Source organism: Grampus griseus, assembly GCF_964374135.1.
Source record: "Grampus griseus genome assembly, chromosome: 7".
Taxonomy (NCBI): Eukaryota; Metazoa; Chordata; class Mammalia; order Artiodactyla; family Delphinidae; genus Grampus; species Grampus griseus.
This window is the reverse complement of record NC_139001.1, coordinates 35,836,742-35,861,047: the sequence shown is the minus strand read 5'-3', so window position 1 is coordinate 35,861,047 and position 24,306 is coordinate 35,836,742. Positions and strand designations below refer to the sequence as shown.

At 37.7% G+C, this 24,306-nt stretch overlaps 1 protein-coding gene across 2 annotated transcripts in view; it reads right to left on the bottom strand.

The window, feature by feature from the left end:
• The window catches only part of SATB2 (SATB homeobox 2), a gene marked incomplete at both ends in the record, with an annotated part of 185,928 nt that overhangs the window by 88,135 nt on the left and 73,487 nt on the right, over positions 1-24,306 (bottom strand). For both annotated transcript variants that reach the window (XM_082657681.1, XM_082657680.1), the window contains one exon: positions 11,567-11,669. In XM_082657681.1, coding sequence (XP_082513807.1) covers positions 11,567-11,669 — 103 coding nt within the window. The remainder of the gene's footprint in view (positions 1-11,566; positions 11,670-24,306) is intronic.

Sequence of the window (24,306 nt, the reverse complement as noted above, 5' to 3'; positions counted from 1 at the left end):
TGCAGCCAGAAGGCTTTGTCCCCAAATGAGTGTCATCAGCACAGAGTCCCACCTGACTGATGAAAGACATGAATCACGCAACTGAGAGCTTTTGCAAGTACTCTTTATAAACTCTGTAAATATGAAGTGTTTGGTTGAAACAAGTAACCAACAAAAAATAAAATGGGGTAGGCACACTCATGTAACATGATAATAACCTGAGGATCTCAGGCAATCACAATAAATTCATACATGACTGAACTACTATATGAACTTGGCGACATACAATTCTGACCTACGAAAATGGCATTTACATACGATTCAACCTGATATTTATTTAGACTCCTCTCTCCGAACTAGGCTACACATTAACGTTAAAAAGCCCTACTGTCCACCCAAAGTCTTTCACTGAGTTAAAACTCTTTTTAGAATGTAAACATAACACTAATTTTCCTGACAAACCAGAACAGCATCCTGTCTGCCAACACTGAACATGCCCAATCACTGAAAATACTCCTGACTTATTCTCTCCTAGTCAATAACTGTAGGTACAAAGTCAATTTGTTATATAAAAACTGCTTTTCTGTTAACACAAACATAGACAGACATGATCTCAAGAGCTAAAGCCAATATTCCATATATACCAGATACAAATCCCACACTATTGGAAATTAAAAACAAAACTATAACCAGAAGAGTTCACTATATATAATTAAAGAAAATATTAGGAGTCTGAAAGGGCTGAAGGGCAAAGAAAAAAAATGTCTTTTAGGACTATGAAACCGAAAGGGTTTTTTTTCCTCTAAATTTGTTAAAGAGAATCTGTCTCCGGGTTGAGAACTTGCTTGCAAAGTCTCTGCCTAGAGCAAGATATTCAGAGCCAACTTGTTAACTCCTAATAAAACAAGACTTGGAAGGAAAATGCTTCCAGCCCCAAAAGCGAAGTGTACCAGCCGGCATTGTGATAATACCATATGACTGGTTTTCTTAGGTATATTTTCCCCTTATTATCAACTTCCTTTTCCCATCATATTAAGATCCACAAAAACGTATATTATCTACCATAGAGCAACTTGTAGCTGAACACCTTTGTTTTTTGACAATAAAAGTTCATAGGACCGATTATGTTCCATGGAAAAAGTAAGCATTATCCACCTTTACTGTGTCTGAATGCTATCGTCCCTTTTGGTTTCAAACAATGCTTCATGGGCTTCCCTGGTGGCGCAGCGGTTGAGAGTCCGCCTGCCGATGCAGGGGACGCGGGTTCGTGCCCCGGTCCGGGAAGATCCCACATGCCGCGGAGTGGCTGGGCCTGTGAGCCATGGCCGCTGAGCCTGCGCGTCCGGAGCCTGTGCTCCGCAACGGAAAAGGCCACAGCAGTGAGAGTCCCGCGTACCGCAAAAAAAAAAAACACAAAAAACAATGCTTCATAATACTCTGATAACACTGATCATTTCAAATATTCCTACAGTTTTCTGTATAGGTTAAAGCTACTTATCTAATAATATCTTGATTTTTACTCTTTGCTTTAATTTAAAACTATAATTTCAGAGGTGAATTCACACGATAGGAAAAAAATGACATTTCAGAAACTTAACATTATCATTCAGCATTCTATGTGGATTAATTCTTTAATTCAACCTAATAAGGAAAAGTGAATCAAAGAAATAATCAACCCATAATTCATTATTTTCCATTGGCCATTCTCTCTGATTTCACAGGACTTAAATGTTTGGGGCCATTATTTTAAGTAAAATACTCAATAAACCAGCTGGAAACACCTCAAAGGGATGTTTTTCTTAGGCTACATAAATGGTCCCGAATTTTTACTTAACAAAGATGTTACTGTCTCTTTCAGTGGAACTGATTAACAATTGCTAAATCTTTAGCTCAATAATTAACAGAAAAAAAAATGATTTTAACCGATAACTAATTTGCTAAGGACATTTGTAATATGAATTAAACAAGCAAAGGTTTTCTCTTTTTTTCAATATATATTTTTTCCAGACCTTCTGAGTTTATTATGCACATGTATATGTGATTATAACATGTTACAACTTTCATCAGACTTGATGTATTTATGACATCTTTCACTTCTGCCCCAACCTCCAAACCTGACACAAGTCCCCACAGAATATTCCTTTTTACCCACTGACTTCCTACTGCAAGTCCTTATCACTCCTAACATAAGTCTCTTCTAACCTTTGGGAGATGAGGGCTCCACCAGAAAGTAGGCGTAGAGGGAACTTACCTCAACATAATAAAGGCCATATATGACAAACCCACAGCCAACATCGTTCTCAATGGTGAAAAACTGAAACCATTTCCACTAAGATCAGGAATAAGACAAAGGTTTTCTTTCTTCTCTCAACTGAGACGTCCGATAGCAAATAAGATTTAGTAACAATATAATATGTCCAAAAATAAAACTGTTCTAGTGCATATGTTCAAATAAATTCATCTATATTAAATTCAATTCTATTAATATTTACTAAGCATCTACAATATACAAAGTCCTATGTTCACAGGGCTTGGAGGATGGCACAAAATGGATGAGTCCCCCAGATGTTCTTTCAAGGGATTTTTGGTCTAGTAGGGAGATTATTCAAGAATCAAAATTACTACAGAACATGGAACTTGGAAGGTGACAGCTTGAAAGGCCAAATGTTAGAACTCATAGCCTGGCTTGTACCCCAGATGATTCTAGATTTATGTCCATCCCCTTGAGAGTTCAGAAGTCCAAGGTCAGATAATCTCAAATTCTTACATAGGGTAAGAATCGTATCACCAGTCAGACAAAGAGCACGTTAAACAACTATCTACCGTAGACAATTGTCATGGTAGTCCTAGCATCTTACATAGCACTTATATTTAAGAGCTTCAAGCACCTTGCAAACATAAGTGCTTTTCAGCTTTTAACTCTGTAAATCATCTGAGGAAACACAAGTAATAATTTTTATTTAGTCGATCAAGAGACCAAGAGAATTCTCTGATTTTAACCTATGGGTTTCCTCAAAATAAGAGGATGTCACCACAATCATACCAGATTTTAAATAAGCTGGATATTTCCTGGTCTACACACAAAAGCTCTCATTTCACAACTCTGTAGATTCTTCGTCAAGCACCACCAGATCTTTGTTTTTGAGTTTTTAATTTTGTTTCTCAGCAAGACAAAAGGAAATCTGAAACTATGAGAAATCTAAAGCCCACTATAAGAAAATGCTAAGAACTAAAGAGCCCTGGACCACAACCCTTAACTAGGTCATCTCAGTTCAACTCCCTGCTTCTCTCTCATTGTTTCCCAAACATAGTTGGTCCAGAACCTGTTTCAGGGCTCGCCACCAAGCCCCCATACCAACCATTCTCTCCTTCACTGCTAGATAATCATAACAGCCCGCCCCCACCCCTACCACATGGCATGAGCTGCCTCATTCTCTACCACTCACTCCATCTCCAAAAACTTGTCTCCTTATCCATCTTCCTTCCTTTCCTCCAGGTTCTGAAGCAAAGCTATTTCTCTTTCTTTCAAAGGTAAAGCATCCTCTGTGCCCCATCCCTTCCTAGTTTGTGAACTGTTGCTTACCACCCCTCTTCCCCTTCAGAGCCCTTGGCCTCCTGTGGCTCCATCGTCTTTCTCCTGAGTGTTGGGGTGGGGTGGAAGTATGGGTACACTTAACCCTAATGCTGCAGTTAGCTGCTCTTATATCCTTTCCTCATTCACGCAGTATCTGCTATCCTCATTTCCTTGCCACCTTCCATCTCAGATGCATATAGTTTCTCTTTGTTCTCACACGACAGGGAAATAGCTCCCTTCAATGTCATTATGGCCCCTTTTTTGCCAAAGTTAAGAGCCTCCAATCACCTCTTCTCCTTCTCCTCCTCCTGTCACCCTTGATAACATTTCTCCACTGGTAACCCATCTTCCCTTGGCTTCCATGAAGTCTCACTTTCTTCCTAATCATGTCTTCTTAACCCATGGCCCTTTTATCTCTCAAAGCTTCCAACCCCTCCTGTCCTCACTCTCCCCTTCAGAGAATCCTCTTTTGGTATCATTTTAACTATTACATCTAAAAAATTAGCTCCAGAATCTATTCTCTAGGCCTGTCTTTTGGTCAGGTGGCTCCACACCTTGAACAGCCCAGGGGATATTTCTACCTAGTTCACCAACTCTCACTGAAGCATCAGCAACTTCCTCTCAGTTTATATCATCCCATTTCTGTCAAAACCATCAAGAGTCACTTAAGCTCGAAACCTTGGACTCTACTTTGATTTCCCTTTCTCTTCCCACACACATATTGCATTGGTCACTTCTCTCTTTCTCATTCCTGCCACCAGAGCCAAAGCTCTACCTCCCTCACCATCTTACTGCAATAGATTCTATTTTGTCTGCATCCTCCAGGGTATGCACACCACCCTTCTCCCTCCCATTTGCCTCCCCTCCTGCCATAAACATATTCATATCCATACATGGTTTTAGATGGCTTCTAGAGGATGTGTTTGGTGTTTTTTTTTTTTTAAAACCACCATTTTCATTATTGCTTCATTGCTGAAAAACCTTCAATGATTCTCAGTCTATCTCAACTGGGCTTTCAGAGTTCCCTAAGATGTGTTTACTACCTTCCCAACTTTATTTTTCATCACTATAACACGAACACTCCCCACAGCCAGGTCCCAAACATTTCTGCTCTTTCACCAATGTTTGGTGCCACCATCAGTCCCACACCCTGCCATGCTGTTATCTTTTCCTTTTCACCAATCAAAAATCTTAGCCATTCTGGGCATGTTATATTACAGCATCATGATAAATGCACTGCCATTCTAGACGTACTGGACAACCACCCATAACTTCCAAAATATATCATGCTCTTCTGCACCCCTGCATCTATACTCAGGAACTTGCATTTGCCTGAAATGTTCTTCCTTCTCCTTGTCCTCTCTGCAAAACTCTATCTGTACTTAAGGTATAACTCACGTGCTACTTCTTCTCGAATTATCCCCTGACACCCAGCAGGTATAATTTATGGACCCTTCTCTGTGTTACCACTATACTAGTTTATACCACTGTTATATATTTGCCAGATATACTTATACGGCCACCCCCTGCTAGGTTGAGGGTGACACAACTAGAGGTAGGAACCATATCTTAAGTGTTTCTGAATGTCTCTCACTGCTTCTAGCACTGAATATGGGCTATAGTAGAGATACTCACTAAACATTTTATTAAAATTAATTATCTAATTGTGACTGTAACTTTCTTGCAAGGAAGGACTAGGTAATGATCCCTACTTAAAATCCTGCCAGGTATATATAGTAGATGCTCAAATTTATTTTTGAATGATAGTAAAATATGTTATATTGTTAATTATTTCATAGAGAATGTAGGCTTTTTGAAACCAGGAATTGTGTCTTATAATTCTTTCAGATAGTAAGTATAGATGATGGATGGATGGATGGATGAAGAAAGGAAGGGGTTAGAAAAGCAGATCCTTTTTCCCTTTCCATTCTTTTTTAAATGGCTTATAAATATGAGAAGATAGCAAGTTTGTTTCTTTCCATCTACAAACCACACTGTTGACAAATGATTGTTTTTACTTCTTTAAACATTTATGAATAAACACATTCAGGCTAAAGAAGCAGCTACCAGTCCAGCTACAAGAAGCTTCTTAAGATTCAAGCAAGAAATGAGTCCACATCTGAGCTTAGGGTCCAAGGCATTCCCCACGTACCATTCTTCCACTTGGTGACACTACCAATAAGCTCCTAACTGGAAGGTTAGGAAGGGTAAGGTGATCAGTGAAGGCACATCAGTGTTTACCAGTGTAAATGCACAAGGCTCTTTCAATTTTTGGAAAACCAGTAAGAAGGAAAGTGATTGTTTGCAGAAGTGATGTTTCTGTTTCAGTTAATCTAATACATATATAAAATTCAAGGATTTGATATTGTCATTACTTTACACAAGGTGCAATATAGGCAGAGGGCAGACAAACTTCCTTGCCAAGCACCTTAATTTAGATCCAAAACGGAAAGCAAATTTCTTTCATGACCCAGAAGAATTAGGTAGACAAAAGTTAAGTTACTGGTAGGAGGGAGATGCAAGAGGGAGGCGATGTGGGGATATACATATGTATAGCCGATTCACTTTGTTATAAAGCAGAAACTAACACACCATTGTAAAGCAATTATAGTCCAATAAAGATGTTAAAAAACAAAAGAAGTTAAGTTACTTTTACCTCATCAGAGCTAAACAACAGCAGAGGCAGACGTACCAGCAGTTGATTAAAGGCATTGTCCTGACCACCATGGCTAAGCAAGGGCTGCCTTATGGAACCAGGTCAGGGGACACTGATTTCTCTATCCAACTTCGAGGCACCACTTTGTAAATGACACAATCATTTTTGGGTACAAGAGGTGCTTTAAATGTGGTAACATTATATCATTTCAGCTATAATGATCATAATTACTTATTTCTTTTAATCACAACCCACTTAACCACTTTAGTACAGAGAACTAGTTCAAGGAGTTTAATTTTCATTCAACATCTAATCTTTGTGTTTACTGAAACCCTTCACAGGCTTTGTTTACTGTCTGCTTGCTGGCCTGGACGTTTGATCTTGCAAGACTAGATCAGACAGGGTCAGATAAAATACTGATTACTAGGATAAACCAGGCTTGAGGAAGTAACACTGGTTTTTAAAATCCTCATTTCTCCCAGTTTTTTAATATTTTGCAAAATAAGCTCAAATAAACAAACAAAATTAAGACAACTAGCAATCAGGGGCTTCTTGAGCAATGACTGAGAAAAGGAAAGTGATGGGGATCATTTTGCTTTCTGGCCACAGTATAGGGTTTGGTTAGGTCCATTCATTCTAGTGGTATTATTTTATGACACAAATAATTTGGAGATATCCACTACAATTGTGTGAACTTTCAATGACCCCTTAATTCTTGTGACATATTAAAGACTTGAAACTGACCTGACCGAAGACAGCAGTTCATTTTGCTTTTGGTGCCAGATGAAAAACACTTTAAACATAAAATTATTTTCTTTTAAATTATTAATTTTTAATTAGGAAACATTTAAAACATATGATTGCTTCTTTGTTAAGGTACTTTCTTATTCTTATAAGATCCCTTGCAGAATTAGATTGCCATAATAGTATAATTAATAATAGTACTGCACATAATTGCCACTTAGTTTCATAAAACTGATGGGGCAAGTGTATGTCTAAATAGACTTAATCCAAAAGAAGAGTGAGGTTAAAAATATTGTTTTAATAAAATGCGTAGAACCTATGAAAGAAAAATTGATAGGTAAATCCCACATAACCCTCAAAATTCTGAAAAATAATTAATAGCATGAATGTTTCTAGGCCCCGGTGGATTATCCTTGGGTCCTAAGACTCCTACACATTAAACAACCGTTAATATTGGTCTTTTTGTTTTGTTTTGTTTTTCCACAAAATGTATGTATTTTTCTGAATCCTGGGAGCTTATGAGCGCTACGTTGTAAAATCTAGGCCAGAAGCAATTACAGTATGAGATGAACAGCAATTAAAAGAATGCCATCTGAACCAACCAACTACCACATTCAACCACTTCATTTTCTTCAGTATCAAAAACTCCTGGGAAGCAGGTTCATGGTTCTGAACTTTAAAACCAGAGTACACAAACTGTCTCCCCATCTATCCTGAATTAACACTAATGTTAACTCAAATATGTCTGTGTCAATTATGATTGCCTTTGAAATTAAAGGAAAAAGGTAAACAGAATGTGCTTTGCTGTGATCACTGGGGAAAATAACGTTAACATGCTAAGCCAAACCAACTTAGGACTTTTTAAAGAATAAGTGTAAATAGTTTAGCTATAATAACAACAAATTCAAAAAATGCACATTAAAATGTTTACTTCAAAATTTAGACAATTCCATTTGTATATAGTCTTTACATCTGTTTTTAATGATATCAAATTATTGATTATTCATTTTTCTCATATTTATTTAAGCATTAACTATAGAATTTGCAATCTGATCTTTTTTTCCTAAAACCTTTCAGTAGACTTTTATTTTTGTCAGGTTTTAGTCATGTTTACTTTGATCTTTCAGAGTATATAATTATTTTACTGTTTATTTCTATGAGAAGAGAAAAAAAATTTGACCTAGGAGATCTATATGTGGCAATTTGTAACAGAATCACATAGCTTATGTTTGGGAAATCATGGTTTTGATTAAGAAGCAACCATTTAGTTCCCACTGTTTTATTAAAACAGACATTAGCAGATAATAGGAAACATATTTAACAATGTAGCCTGCATTTAGTTTGAGACATCAGTAAGCTAGCTTGAGATTTTCTTCTATACTGAACATCAGCAATGATTCATGTAAACTGGTAACTATGGAATGGAAACAAGGTGGGGGAGGGGAGACAAGGAAAGACAGAGAACTCTGACTTCTGCGCTCCCGGGAAGAGCCCTAAGGTAGAATTCTGGTTTTGCTACTTTATTTCCAGATTTGAAATTCACTACTTTTTTTGAAAATGGATGGACACAAATAGAAATCTTACAAACAAAATCATTGCTTTCTCATGAGAAATGGATTCTACTAGATAGAAACTCCCACAGTGACATCTATTCACAGCATAAAGCTTGTAAGGACTGAAATGTTCCTGAATAGGTCCAACACTTCCTTTTCTCTGAAGGTGGAAAGTTAATAAAATGCACTTCTCTGGGGTGTTTATTTTCTCTACACCATTATACCTGTCATGAATTCTTTGTTTTTCCTCCCACTCCCTTGGTTGATGAATCAACACCACTTGAACTGTTTTATGGCAGCTTGTGTTTACTTCACACATACCTTAACCTTCCCTTTTCTCCTCCTAGTGACACACACACATGCACACACACACTTTTTAACAGCAATGACTAGCTCCATCTCTTTGAATAGCATGTGTACACAGCAGCTGGCCGCCTCTTCAGGTGTGGATCCTTGACCTCCTGATTGAAATCAAGGTCTCAGTCTGCTTTTATGGCACTTAAAGATTTAACTGTGCATTTACTATCTTGAAGAAAAAAATAGAGCTTGAAGAATTGACTTGCTAAGAAAGAAAGGAGAAACGTAGAAGACATAAGTGTTAATGTGTGTGTGAACAGATATATACACACACAGACCACACACACACACACACACACACACACACACACACACACAGATTCTGTAGTGGCGATTCTGAAAACACTAGAGTGAAGAGTTTCCAGTCTTTTTGAATCTGGAATTATACTCCAGACTATTAAAAGAGAACGCTCTCTTCCTTTCTCTTATAATAGCAAGTAAATTGGATCTAACAAATGACCTTGAAGCTGCATGATTCTTTTGATTTTTAGGCAAAGAGGATATTGTTCAAGCACTTTAACAATTTGATATTAAAGGGAAAACTTGGAGACAACACTTACAGAAAAGGAACACTTCCGAACCACACAATCATGTCTTATAATGAGAAGGAGTTATTCATCTTATCCTGTACAGGAGTTAATATTAATAACGTTGTAAAGCAAGTACCCAAGCCAGAAACTAGAGGGTCCTAAGAATTTTAGAATATATTGAAAAGGAATGGATCTTAATTCAATTTTTAGTGAACTTAATTTCTCCTGGGTAGTTCAACAACTTGACTTTCCTTATAAATTGTATATTTAGCATAAAATGCTCTCATTCCTTTGTAATCAGAAATGTGCCACCAATACAAATAAAGCTCATTTTCTCAAAAGGTAACCTTGTAAACAAACTCCCAAATACTCAACAGTCAAGAGGCATTAGTTCCATACTGTCTCCCTAGAGGAAAACTACAGGTAGTAAAAACAAATAAATTAATCCTTTACTTTTACCTGCCTACCATAAATTGTCATTTAACCCTCTCAACAGGGGCAGTGAACCATCAGCAAGTCTCTGAATACCTATAATAAAGCATGATGAATGATGTCATAATCATGCAAAATATGAACTAGAAGAACCCTCAAACATCAACCTGTTCTGTTACCAAGCTATCCCCCAATCCCCTCAGGGGTTGGTAGCATTTGAATTGAATAGCATTTGAAGTGGGGTGAGAACAACAGAATTTTTCCAGCATCGAAAAATTTGCAAAGGCAAAATATCACATATATTTAAAGGGCTGGATGGCCTAAATAGCATGTCATTTATTATATGAGAATGGTGTATTCAGGACCAGATATAATTCTACATATAATATATTGCTGCTAGTAGAATTACTACCATTAATTATTGTTACAATATTATAGCTATTGTTTATTAAGAGATTACTTTGCGCCAGTATTAACATATTTAGTCCTCACAGCTAGCCAGTGACTTACTTTTATTACTTCCAATTTTCAGATAAGGAGATAGAGTCTTGGTGAAGTTAAATAATTTGTTCAGGCTCACACAGCTAGTAAACAGAAGACAAAGATTTGAATACAAGTCCTCCTGACTGCAGAGTCCCTTTGCTTAAACCACTGTTCTGGAATTGTCTCCAAATAAACACAACATCAAAACTCCATTTCTGACCAAAGATTTCCTGATACCACACAGTCATTTCAATTTGATAATTGGTACTTAAACTATAAGTGCTGATTTAACCTAGAATGACTGCTTTTTTCATTAATAAATTAATGAAAATGATTTATTGATTGAGCTTTTTAAATAGACATGCCTCTCTGAAGTATACAACTTCAAAATATTTTTAAAGATCTCAGCCTTCACAAGCATCTCTTGTGAAAACTACACACTTCATATATTATGCTAAGAATTTTACTTTAGTTCTAACACCATCTTAGTTTTAAGGGAGCCAATCTGGATCTCTTGATGAAAATATTAAGAATCTTATCTTGCACCCCAATGTTCATAGCAGCACTATTTACAACAGTCAAGACATGGAAGCAACTTAAGTGTCCATCAACGGATGAATAGATAAAGATGTGGTATATACATACAACAGAATATTACTCAGCCACAGAAAAACAATGAAATATTGCCATCTGCAGCAACATGGATGGACCTAGAGATCATCATACTGACTGAAGTCAGACAGAGAAAGACAAATATTATATGATATCACTTATATGTGGAATCTTGAAAAAATAATGCAAGTGAACTTATTTACAAAACAGAAACAGAATCACAGACATAGAAAACAAACCTGTGGTTGCCAAAGGAGAAGTGGGCAGATAAATTAGGAGTATGGAATTAACAGATAAACACCACTATATGTAAAATAGATAAATAACAAGGCTTTCCTGTATAGCACAGGGAACTATATTCAATATCTTATAATAACCTAAAATGGAAAAGAATCTGAATAAAATATACATATATATATATACATATATATATACATGTATAACTGAATCACTTTGCTATATACCTGAAACTAACACAATATTGTAAACCAACTATACTTCAATTAAAAAAAAGAATCCTACCTTTATAAAAAAGTATATAAAATTTTATTAAAAATTGTATCTAAATTAGCATAAATTCCCAAGAATCAACAACTCCTTGACCTAAGAAACTGAAAATAGGCTTCAAAAATAAAAGTCAGTTTACCTTTAATCTTCTTGTACTTCTTATACCATCTCCCAAACTCCTGGCACTTGGTTGCTGACACGTTGGCATAATATGTGCTATTTACAATGGATGAAATCATACTCTGTAAAGAAAAAAAAAATAGTTATTTTTCCATAAATATGAGTATTCCTTTTCAGGGACAAGAAAGGGCACATTATAGTCCATACCAATCTCCTCTGTCTTTTAAATTTGAAGCAGTCACCCTCCTGCAAACTAAACTATTAAATATGATTAACGAAACTTACTATCCCTTTAACTTGTACAATGACAGTGCAGTCTCCATAAAACCAACCCTGGAGCAATGTCAAAGATGGAGGGGGCAGGACACACAGATTGAATGCAAAGGGAAAGAACACTTGTGATTTAGGAACCCGAGCAAAAGGTGAGATCAGATGCTCCTGCATCTGTAATCCAAATAATGCCTCTCAGATGTTTCTGTTCCGCTTCCAACTGCAACAAGCTTACACAGCCAAGAGTCTGAGAACATCCGTGCTACACGCTACAGAACAACATTTAGGGAGATAAGTTAAATTAATATAATTTATAGAAACGTGTCATTAGCACTTGTGTGAAAATCACCAAATGAAAAAATTAACAGTGCTATTTTAGAGCAGGGGAAACTAAACATAACACTTGTTCTGTGTTTCAAGCAAAAATGCATCAAAGCTAAAACTTTGAGTGTTTAAGTACCTGATTCCTTCGTGCTCTTCATATTCCTCTCTCTCCTCAGCTCAACCCTTTAGCTGATTTGTTTGAAATTGCAGTTAACAGGAAAGAGAAAGGGAGCATAACCTAACTTACCACTGAAAAATTAAAAATTATAACTGCACACCTTGAATTCAATTTCATACAGAGATATGTTTTCAGTCAATATGGCATGTTTGGACCAACATTCGTGGCAGATGTTAACTTATACCTGAATGACTGTGACAGTACATGTGTATGTTTTATACATAGATTTTATTTCTGCAAATTCTGTCTAAAAACAAATGGACATAAACGAGTCAAGAGATCCAAATGACCTACGTAAGGCTTTATATCCTACCTTGAAATCTCATCTTTCTTAAAAAAGTTTTCCCCAGGTACGGAACAGTTGAGGGAAATCTTGGAACTTCTAATGTCATTTCGACAAAGTAGTCAAGATAAAAAGGAAAACAATAAATCAAGGCATTGACAAGTTATTTAGGTTCAAATGCCAGTAGACAGTCCTGCATAGACTCCCATTTAAGAGTTTCCTCTATAAGCCCACAGACTCCCTCTTTTTTAATCACTATGCAGTACTGATGGGGGAGGGAGGTCCTAATTCAATTCACAGAAACCTCTGGTTCTTTCTATATAGCAGATGGCTATCCTCCCTGCAGTTGCTGATCTCTAAATGACAATTCGGTTCTCTAAGGGGAGATAGTAAAGAGAACTCTTTTAATCTGAGGATCTGAACACAGCCCTAGAACACAAAGAGCCAGTATCACCTGAGTGTATCACAGAACTTGGAGCCTTGCCTGCTGCCTTAGAGGCTCAATGGAATCCTAATCTTCCTGAGGCAGGGTTCTGCTTTTGTATGTTATTAACAAAGGAGTAAAGAAGACTCTTGGCTAGCTGGGCTAGTTCCTTCCCTCTCTGGGCTGAGCTTTTCTCTCTGTCCCAGTTTGTGAGATCCTCGAGGACAGTGTCTGTTTCTTTTTTTTCTCTCTCCCTTGTGTCTAACACAGTTCTGATGTGGGATATCTGAGTCACTGAAATATGACAGATGAAAAGGGACAAAGATGAAATTTAAAAATGCCAAACTGAAATGTCAAAATAATGAAAAATTTAACATGAAAGCAGCCTAATAACAGATGCACCAGCTACTCTGGTTTATGTGAATAACTGCAAATGTACTTGTCATCTTTCTACGTTGTTTGTATGAATGTTACCCTCTGGAAAGGCATAAGATACATAGCCATGGCAGAAGCCAGAGCTAAACCTTCTATCACAAAGTGATCTAGAAAGCAGATTAAAATGGGAAGTGTTTTTAGTACTGCCTGGAGCTGCCCCTCAACTATTCCTGGCCCATAAGACCAGGACACAAATCCATATTACTCTGGTCTCAGATAATCCACATTTCCCCCAGTCCCTGGACTTCCTACTTTGACTTTGCTCCAGATGCATCTTCATTAACACTCTTGTGTTAGTGGCGAGTGTCAATCTATGTGGCAAGAAAATAAGTATCTGGGCTTCTGCTGGTTTCATCACCAGATGGTCTTACACTAGAGTCGGTTCACACTCATTTAAAAAGGAGTTGGTAACCACTCTTATTCAACATAGTTTTGGAAGTTTTAGCCACAGCAATCAGAAAAGAAAAAGAAATAAAAGGAATCCAAATCGGAAAAGAAGAAGTAAAGCTGTCACTGTTTGCAGATGACATGATACTATACACAGATATACCTAAAGATGCTACCAGAAAACTACTAGAGCTAATCAATGAATTTGGTAAAGTAGCAGGATACAAAATTAATGCACAGAAATCTCTTGCATTCTTATACACTAGTGATGAAAAATCTGAAAGTGAAATTAAGAAAACACTCCCATTTACCATTGCAACAAAAAGAATAAAACCTCTAGGAATAAACCTACCTAAGGAGACAAAAGACCTGTATGCAGAAAACTATAAGACACTGATGAAAGAAATTAAAGATGATACAAATAGATGGAGACATATACCATGTTCTTGGACTGGAAGAATCAACATTGTGAAAATGACTCTACTACACAAAGCAATCTACAGATTCAATGCAATCCCTATCAAACTACCACTGGCATTTTTCACAGAACTAGAACAAAAAAGTTCACAATTTGTATGGAAACACAGAAGACCCCAAATAACCAAAGCAATCTTGAGAAAGAAAAACGGAGCTGGAGGAATCAGGCTCCCTCACTTCAGACTATACTACAAAGCTACAGTAATCAAGACAATATGGTACTGGCACAAAAACAGAAATATAGATCAACAGAACAGGATAGAAAGCCCAGAGATAAACCCACACACATATGGTCACCTTATCTTTGATAAAGGAGGCAAGAATATACAGTGGAGAAAAGACACCCTCTTCAATAAGAGGTGCTGGGAAAAGTGGACAGCTACATGTAAAAGAATGAAATTAGAACGCTCCCTAACACCATACACAAACATAAACTCAAAATGGATTAAGGACCTAAATGTAAGGCCAGACACTATCAAACTCTTAGAGGAAAACATAGGCAGAACACTCTATGACATAAATCACAGCAAGATCCTTTTTGACCCACCTCCTAGAGAAATGGAAATAAAAACAAAAATAAACAAATGGGACCTAATGAAACTTCAAAGCTTTTGCACAGCGAAGGAAACCATAAACAAGACCAAAAGACAACCCTCAGAAGGGGAGAAAATATTTGCAAATGAAGCAACTGACAAAGGATTAATCTCCAAAATTTACAAGCAGCTCATGCAGCTCAATAACAAAAAAACAAACAACCCAATCCAAAAATGGGCAGAAGACCTAAATAGACATTTCTCCAAAGAAGATAAACAGATTGCCAACAAACACATGAAAGAATTCTCAACATCATTAATCATTAGAGAAATGCAAATCAAAAGTACAATGAGATATCATCTCACACCAGTCAGAATGGCCATCATCAAAAAATCTAAAAACAATAAATGCTGGAGAGGGTGTGCAGAAAAGGGGACCCTCTTGCAATGTTGGTGGGAATGTAAATTGATACAGCCACTATGGAGCACAGTATGTAGGTTCCTTAAAAAACTAAACATAGAACTACCATATGACCCAGCCATCCCACTGCTGGGCATATACCCTGAGAAAACCATAATTCAAAAAGAGTCATGTACCAAAATGTTCATTGTAGCTCTATTTACAATAGCCAGGACATGGAAGCAACCTAAGTGTCCATCAACAAATGAATGGATAAAGAAGATGTGGCACATATATACAATGGAATATTACTCAGCCATAAAAAGAAACGAAATTGAGTTATTTGTAGTGAGGTGGATGGACCTAGAGTCTGTCATATGGAGTAAAGTAAGTCAGAAAGAGAAAAACAAATACTGTATGCTAACACATATATATGGAATCTAAGAAAAAAAAAAGAAAAGGTCATGAAGAACCTAGGGGTAAGACAGGAATAAAGACACAGACCTACTAGAGCATGGACTTGAGGATATGGGGAGGGGGAAGGGTAAGCTGTGACAAAGTGAGAGAGTGACATGGACATATATACACTACCAAACATAAAATAGATAGCTAGTGGGAAGTAGCCGCATAGCACAGGGAGATCAGCTAGGTGGTTTGTGACCACCTAGAGGGGTTGGATAGGGAGGGTGAGAGGGAGGGAGATGCAAGAGGGAAGAGATATGGGGACATATGTGTATGTATAACTGATTCACTTTGTTATAAAGCAGAAACTAACACACCATTGTAAAGCAATTATACTCCAATAAAGATGTTAAAAAAATAAAAATAAAAAAATAATGATAAATAAAAAGGAGTTGGCATATGTGGTATATATACACAGAGGAATACTACTCAGCCGTAAAAAAGAATGAAATCCTGACATTTGCAACAACATGGATGGACCTTGAAGGCATTATGCTAAGTGAAATAAATCAGAGAAACACAAATGCTATATGATTTCACTCATGTGGTATCTTAAAAAAAATAAAATGAAAACAAACTAATAGATACAGAGACCATATTAGTGGTTACCAGAGGGGAGGAGGGTTTTGGGGTAGCTGAAATTGGTGAAGGGGCTCAACTGTATGGTGTTGGATGGTAACTATACTTGTGGTGGTGATCACTTTGTAGTATACACAGATGTCAAACAGTAAATGCTGTACATCTGAAACTTATATAATAAAATAATAATAATAATTTAAAGGTAATAGGAAAAAAAAGGAGTTGGCTACCCAAAGACTCAGTCAGGTTTGCTCTCTTCCCCATATTTTATAAGTGAGTTTCTAACTCTGCTGACAACAGAACAAAAAATAAATAGGTTCAAGCTATGAACTGAGCAAAGGATCTGGGTAGCAAATAAAGACAGTTTCCTATAACACGAGAAACTTTAGTCACCAGAAATGCCTCTTCAAGTTTGTGGCACCTTTTATTCATATTAACTCCCTGCAGGTCTTTACAGTTAGTTGACACTTAAAGTAGCTCTACGGATACAAATTTTTATAATTCAACCTGAGAGAGCTTTAAAAACAGAAGAGGTACATCTTGGGGATATTTAAGATGAAAGGTCATGTTATGTCTTGCCATTACAGTTTCAATTATGAACATTTTCTAACCCTAAATTAGACTGCTATATTCTCAAAGCCTGAGTCTGAACCACTAGGCCTCGCTAGAATACTCTGGACGCACACTACAAGGTCATCTTAATGTTATGTCAATTTACTTTTAAAACATCAAAACTTAATTCATTATAAACAAAATTGAAAGGGGCTAACACAGACCCCGCACATGCTGACTTTTACTCTACAAGGCATAGTGTTCTCCAGAGGTCCTGGAGCACAGAGAATCTGTATCTACCACATTGCATCCATTCTACAGCCACGTTTTAAAAATACAGTCATCCCTCCGTATCCGTATCCCTGGATGGTTCCTCATCCAGGGATTCAAACAACTGTGGATTGAAAATATTTGGGGAAAAAAATTCCAGAAAGTTCCAAAAAGCAAAACTTGAATTTTCTACACACACCCCAGCACCTATTAACATAGCATTTAATCTAGAGATGACTTAAAGTATATGGGAGGATGTGCGTAGGTTATATGCAAGTACTATGTCATTTTATACAAGGGACTTGGGAATCTGAGGATTTTGGTATCCGCATGGAGGTCCTGAAACCAATCTCCTGGGATACCAAGGGATGACTGTACTTTAATATCACTGAAATTGGGATGCATCTTACAATCAGTAGCATCTTAGACCTGATGAGATACAGTTGCTGCAAAATGGGATGAGTAATAATTAAAATCTCTCCCACCTACCACCCTGCCAAAAAATATCTAATTTCCATTCACTGCTTTTTAAAATATGTATATAATTTTGTAGTCTACATTGCTCTTTTATGTTTTCCAATCATTCAAGAGCAACCATATAATTGGCCTTTTAGAATACCTCCACCTTTTTGATAAATGAACATGATATGAGTCACTTTTTCAATCCAGAATACAGCCACCTCCTCAGTATCCATGTTAATATAAAGTAATACTGATTCAAATAACCCAGAAGATATGTGTGCTGTTATTTTTAACACTTAAACAAAGGGACTATGTTTTATTAAATATGAATATTTATATTATAATTAAATAGGCTAATATTAAATGACTAATAATATTAAAATGACTTTGCATTTAGGAAGCACGCTTCACTTCTCATGGTGGTGGGATGTGAGAAAGAAAGGAGGATGATGTGTGCGATGGGCAATCGAGGCAGCCCCTCTCATACTTAGTCACAGCCATAAACAGCACACAGACAGTGACTGTAGACAAAGCTATTTTATGAAAAATAGTACGTATTAAAATAAATAGGAAGGTTTAACATGTCTTCTTAACTACAGAAAAATTTTTGAAAGTGTCAGGCTTCTTTGTAATCAATCATGAAATTCTAAATATGAAGAATGTAGCTGGGGGATAAAAATCTACGTTTCCTCATTTGCAGTCACTCTGACACATCTGCCACTTATATTTAAAAGTTATTTTTTAATAAAATAAGGTTTTGAGGAATCAAAACATATCAGAATTAGTTACTGCAAAGCTTATTAGCTCACTTGAATTTGCTCTAAGTCAACTGCAAGAGAATATTATAGTATTGTTACTAATACTTATTACAGCTAAGTAGAAATTATAGCTAAGAAAAATAAATTTTCTTTTAGCTTCCTGAGACAAATTTTAAACTCACTTGTTTGTTTCTGACTAGCCCAGAGAAGAGATGTCACCTGTGATTATAAGTATGGTTGCATTTTTCAAACCAAGGGCTCAGAAACTCAGAATGAAGAAGCATCTTGCCCAAAGTCAAATAGCATCAGGAGGCACCACAAAGAGACGCTACCACCAGGCCACACTGTTTCATGGGAAATGTTCATCACCATCTCCATCAGCTAGCACAAGCTCCAAGTGGATTCTGCAACCAATGCTTTAGACAAAGCAAGAAACAAGGTGACAAAAAATAAAAAGTTTCAGCCCCTTATATGAGTTAAGAAGTGTAGAATCAGAGAAAGCTAAGGAACCTAAAGGCAATTTAAAACTTAACAGAAAAAGCAAAACAATAAACACAGGTTAAGATGATTTGTACAATATACTTGGAAAGACAGAGATCTGAGCATCCCCTTTTCCTCCCCCCAAAAAAAGAAAGATAAAATAATTGTGTATCTCTCACCACTTTTCCTTTGGCTTAGTGAGATTTGTTTGAACAGCAAAATTATACTAAGAGTAGCTAAACTTCAGATGCCTAATACACTCACTGTAAAAAAGAACATGTTAAAACCAAAGTGAATGGTTACATGGTCCATAGGTGAGAATGCCCTGTCTGAGCAAGAAGTAGGGGGAGAAGCTAGCATCTCACGGCCCCCCTTCCCACCTGAACACAGAAGACAGAGCATGATGCAGGCAATGAATGATATATGCATTCTTTGCTTGTTTTCAGCCTTGTCATTCTGCTTGGTAATACGTTAAATAACATATTAAACATGAGATCATAATGATACTCCAATTAAGGTTATAGGAAAGGGAAAAAAATAATTTGGAGGAATTACTTTATCATGAGAAATTAATGGTACTTGGCCACTTTCTACTGTCCCTTTCCATCCCCATTTCTGAGTTATACTCTCAGAATGGAAAGCTTTTGCCATTCTGGTTGAAAGAAACACTTCCCCTGGGCTGATTCGAGAGCTCCTCCCCTAGGGAACTGACGAATGGTTTGCTTGTCTGACAGGGGCACCCTCGTCTGTGAAAGGGGAATACTGATACCTGCCTCAGAGGCTGTAAGGATTCAGAGTTGGTGTGCATAGAAGGCCTAGCACAGAAGAGGTGGAGCCAGCGGACACCAGCTCTCTCCTCTCCACGCAATCATTTCAGATGGTCGTCTCAATCACCCACTGGAAATTATTTAGAAGTTGTCACCTGTGAGCCCTCTTTGACAAGAGTTCATGAGGTTGGGCCATGATCTAAAACAACCTTGCATGAAAATAACTGAAATGGACAGCTGGCACCTCGTTCACACGGGACAGCATGCATCCCCACTACATCTGTGAATTTAAGATTAAATGAAATGAACAGTTGGCAACTGGTTAAGACAATACTGGTCCAGGCAGTTGATCAGCCACTTGTCTGTAGATGAGCGCATGATCAATTTGTTCTTTTCCATTGACCCAAGTGGCTGCTTGATTTCACTGCCTCATTATTTTGGCATATTGTACATTTAAGTTGTTCCTTTAATGATCCCCAAATGGGCAAGACTTGCCTAGGATGACAGAAATCATTATCTTACAATCTATGTCTTTAAAAGACTATATATAAACACTACATCACCATCATACTGGAAATCTAGTAACCTTTTCACAGTTCAAAAACTCCCATCAGTCATCTTGCTCCTCAAATATTTGGCAATAAAACCTCAACTAGGGGCATGGGACAGAGCTGTTTTAAAAACGTATCTGTATGCTAAGTGAAATGAGCCGGCACAAAAGGACAAATATTCTATGATTCTACTTCTATGAGACATCTAGAATAAGCAAATTCATAGAGACGCAAAACAGAATAGAGGTTACCAGGGGCTGTTGGGGGAGAGAAGAATGGGTAATTATTGCTTAATGGTTACAGACCTTTTGTCTGGGGCGATGAAAAGTTTTGGAAATAGATCGGGGTGGGGGCAGGGGGGGGTGATGGTCGTACAACATGTAAATGTAATTAATACCACTGAATTGTAAACTTAAAAACTGTAAACTTAAAACTTGTTAAAATGATAAATTTCATGTTATGTATTTTTACCACAAAAAAATTTTTTAAAAGCATGTCTAGTGTCGCAGAGATAAAGTTAGGAGGGGAGGCAGAGGGACGCTGGAAGGTGCGCCTGCGTTTGCAAATTGTCATTCTATTGGATCATCCTAATAACCTATGAGGTGACCAAGGCTGGCACTGTTAGCTCTTCTTAGTTTAATGGATTGAAACCCTGAGGACCTGGGGTTTTGTCTTTTAACTCTTCCTTCAGTAAAAAAAATTAGTGAGCCACAGAAAGATGTGTTCGTAATGTTTTCAAATTGGAACAGTTAGAGACCATTTTAATAAGGGAGACCTGGGTCTAAAGTATAGGAAATTAGGATGCTTGGGACAGACTATAGGCTGATGGAAGAGGCTGGAAGTGGTGACTCAGGGGGACATCAGAGGAAAAGGAAGAGGCTGTCAGCACTTAAACACATTTTGAAAGGTGAAATCAAAAATAAATACACAAACACACAAACACAACCTATACTTTCCAAGCACCTGGCCAGACAGAATACAGCTAAATCATGACTTCCCTCCCTTTAAATATATATGCCTCAGCCTACAATTGTTGCCCTTTTATGGACGTTTCCACTCTTTCCTTCTGCCTTCAAGGCTGCTCTTTTGAAATGTAGACCACTGGGATGTTCAAGAAAATATATACTAGCCACTGAATCATTCTTTTATGCAATTGCCCAACTTAAGTGAGGAAATACCTAATATGGTTTGGCTTGGGGGTAGTAAGGGAGAATTATGTTAAAAGCAGGCATCTTTTACTCATGAACTGAGAATATTTTAGATAGCCCAATAATCTACCATTCTGCTTTAAAGTAAGTAGTATTTGGTGCTCCACTCTCTTCTTCCTATACTGAAAGCTTCATCTCTCTCATCCTCACCACTGTACCCCCAGTCCATTGTAAAGTACCTGACTCTTAACTGGGGCCCCACTAAAGCTGGTAAAATACATTTTTAAATTACTGTTTCACTGTCTCAGAACAAAAATTCATTCTTTTTCACACTGCACAGATTGCACAAAAATGTATGCACCTATTCTGTGACAACCACCAACAAAATGAGTGAGCTTATCTCCACACCAAAATGCAATCCAGCTATGCAATTTAAGTGAATAATCCGGAACGTTTCAGGGTAACAGCCATAGGATTAATTCAGGTGCCCACATTACATGCCCATGCTGGCTGAGAAGGACTCCCCCAGTGAGATTTTCCATAATCACACAGCATACCGGAAGCCTCAATCAAATCTCTTCCATATCTAAGCAACAGAACTGAGCCCCTGTTTGATTGAAAATGTACTGGGCATCAACCACCAAAGTACTGTATTCACTGTTTCTCGTTCAAAACATTTTAGAGCTGCCAAGAACACTGGAAATAATAAAACTTTACATTTTAAAAACTTTCTAAAACATTTTAATATTGAATTTATTAAATTAATACATTAGAGAGCAGTGGCTCTCAACCAAGAGTGATTTTCCTCCCATCAAAGGACACTTGGCAATGTCTGGAGACATTTTGGTTGTCACAGGGCGGGGGGGGTTTGGGTAGGGGGGATGCTACTGGCGTCTAGTGGATAGAGATCAGGGATGCTGCTAAACATCCCACAATACACAGGACCACAGGACATTCCCCCAACACTAAGAATATCCAGCCCCAAAGCTCAACTGGGCCAAAGTTTAGAACTCCCGCATTAGGGTAACAACAACATGGAAGATATACATTGTGCTGAATGCTGAGAACACGGAGATAAGAGATGGCTTCTGCTATCTGGGCAGTCCAGTAAGTGACAAGAACTGGCAGATAACACTGACAACAGGCTGTGATAAGTGCTGTGACAGGGGTGTGTCCAAAAGGCTACTAAAAGCAGAAGAAGCAACTACTTTAATCAGAAGGTCAGGGTTCTTCACCAGCAGTGACTTTCCAGCTGGAACTTGAAAGATTTCCTAAAGCAGAAGAGAGTAGCGCATGCTAGCCGAGAGAAATCGCATAGCAAAAGCAAGGTAGTATCACACTGCAGGACTCTGAGGTCACCATCATCGTGTGCAGGGGCCAGCAAAGCCCCAGATTAACATGGCACACCTCCCTTGAGGACTACTCTCATGTGCACAGGGGAGGTTAATAATTTCACAGGTAAAGTGATTTTTATGGCATTTTTAAAAAGAGCAGAAACACAGGTATATGGAGTAAACTGTGTATTACTTTTCATGAATTGTAAAAGTAACATAAGTTGCTTTGTCAGACTTGAAGTGCTGATGGTACTAATTAGGTTGCTCCCACCCTTGGGAATATTTTGGTGAAGTTTGAGCAATGTTTAATGTTTCAGAACAATTAGTTGCATGGTTTGGAGCACAGAGTGGATGTAGGTAGAGGGAGGAAGGCGACTGGTGGGAAATCAGGTTAGTGGCATCTGACGATATACACGGGCTATGCTATGCAGTCTGTTCTTCCTACAGGCTGAGCAGGGGGAGTCTCTGGAGGCTTGTAGACGAGGAAATGGCACAATGTTAGCTTTGGAGAAGCAGGTGGCAGGAGAAAGATTATGATGCGGGATGACTGAAAATATTTCACATGAGAGGTGACAAAAGTCTAAACAAGGCAATGGCACAAAAGAGGAAGATTTTAGATACAGCGGTGGTAGAATCCGTTATATCTAATATGAGAGTAACAGCAACTAGCTGCTTGGGCAACTAGGTGGGCAAGCAATGAGAACAGAAAATGGGGGAGAAAAGAGGATTTTTACAGCAGGGGTAAAGATGTTCTCATTTGAATCTCAAGACAACCCTGCAAATTATGTGACATATGTGGATACAATCATGCCCAGTTTACAGACGAGTTTAATGAGGCTCTGAGAGTGGAGGGGCTTGCCCAGGATCACACATTCAACATAAAAGAACTGAGATTCGGGAATTCCCTGGAGGTACAGTGGTTAGGACTCAGCGCTTTCATTGCCGGGGCCCGGGTTCAATTCCACAAGCCACGTGGTATGGCCAAAAAAACAAACAAAAAAATTACTGAGATGAGAGCTCAGGGTGCTCAGCCCCTAATGTGGGTTCTTTCCACTCAGGCTGTCCCTCTAGCCACATTTTATAGTTATAACCAAACCTAATAATCACAATAGATCAATTCTGACCAAATTCCCATAGGCCTCAAAAGCCCTGGATAAAATTCTGAATTGGTGATATTGTTAGGAGCTTGTCCACTTCTAGGCAAAGCCCAATCTGACTTTCAAGTAAATCCAAGAGAAAATTAATTGTGACTAATCGAAAAATTTAGGAGAAATGATTGAAATTTTTTTCCCTAAATTGTTCTTTATCCAGTCCCTGTATATGATCAGAATAATTCAAAATATTTATTTTTAGAACTTCATAAGCAATCACATTGGAATAAATCAAAATTCTAGCAACAAGCTTTAGCACCTATGGACATACCTACAGGTAGGTATTGAAATGGCCTATGTGAAAGCTGTAAGCACAAAAGTAGGGATGTAACTGATGGTGTCCCCTTCAATCTACCACTCAGGTACATGCCGTCCTGAATTTCTGGAAGCAAAAATATTAATAGCAGGCTTTGTCTCAGAGGATCTAAATTCTAAAACACCCTCCAAGACGCATATAAAAATTATTCCGTTCACACCAATAATATCATGTCTCAGGAATAACAGCTGGTACTATTTATGGAGTATCACTGTATG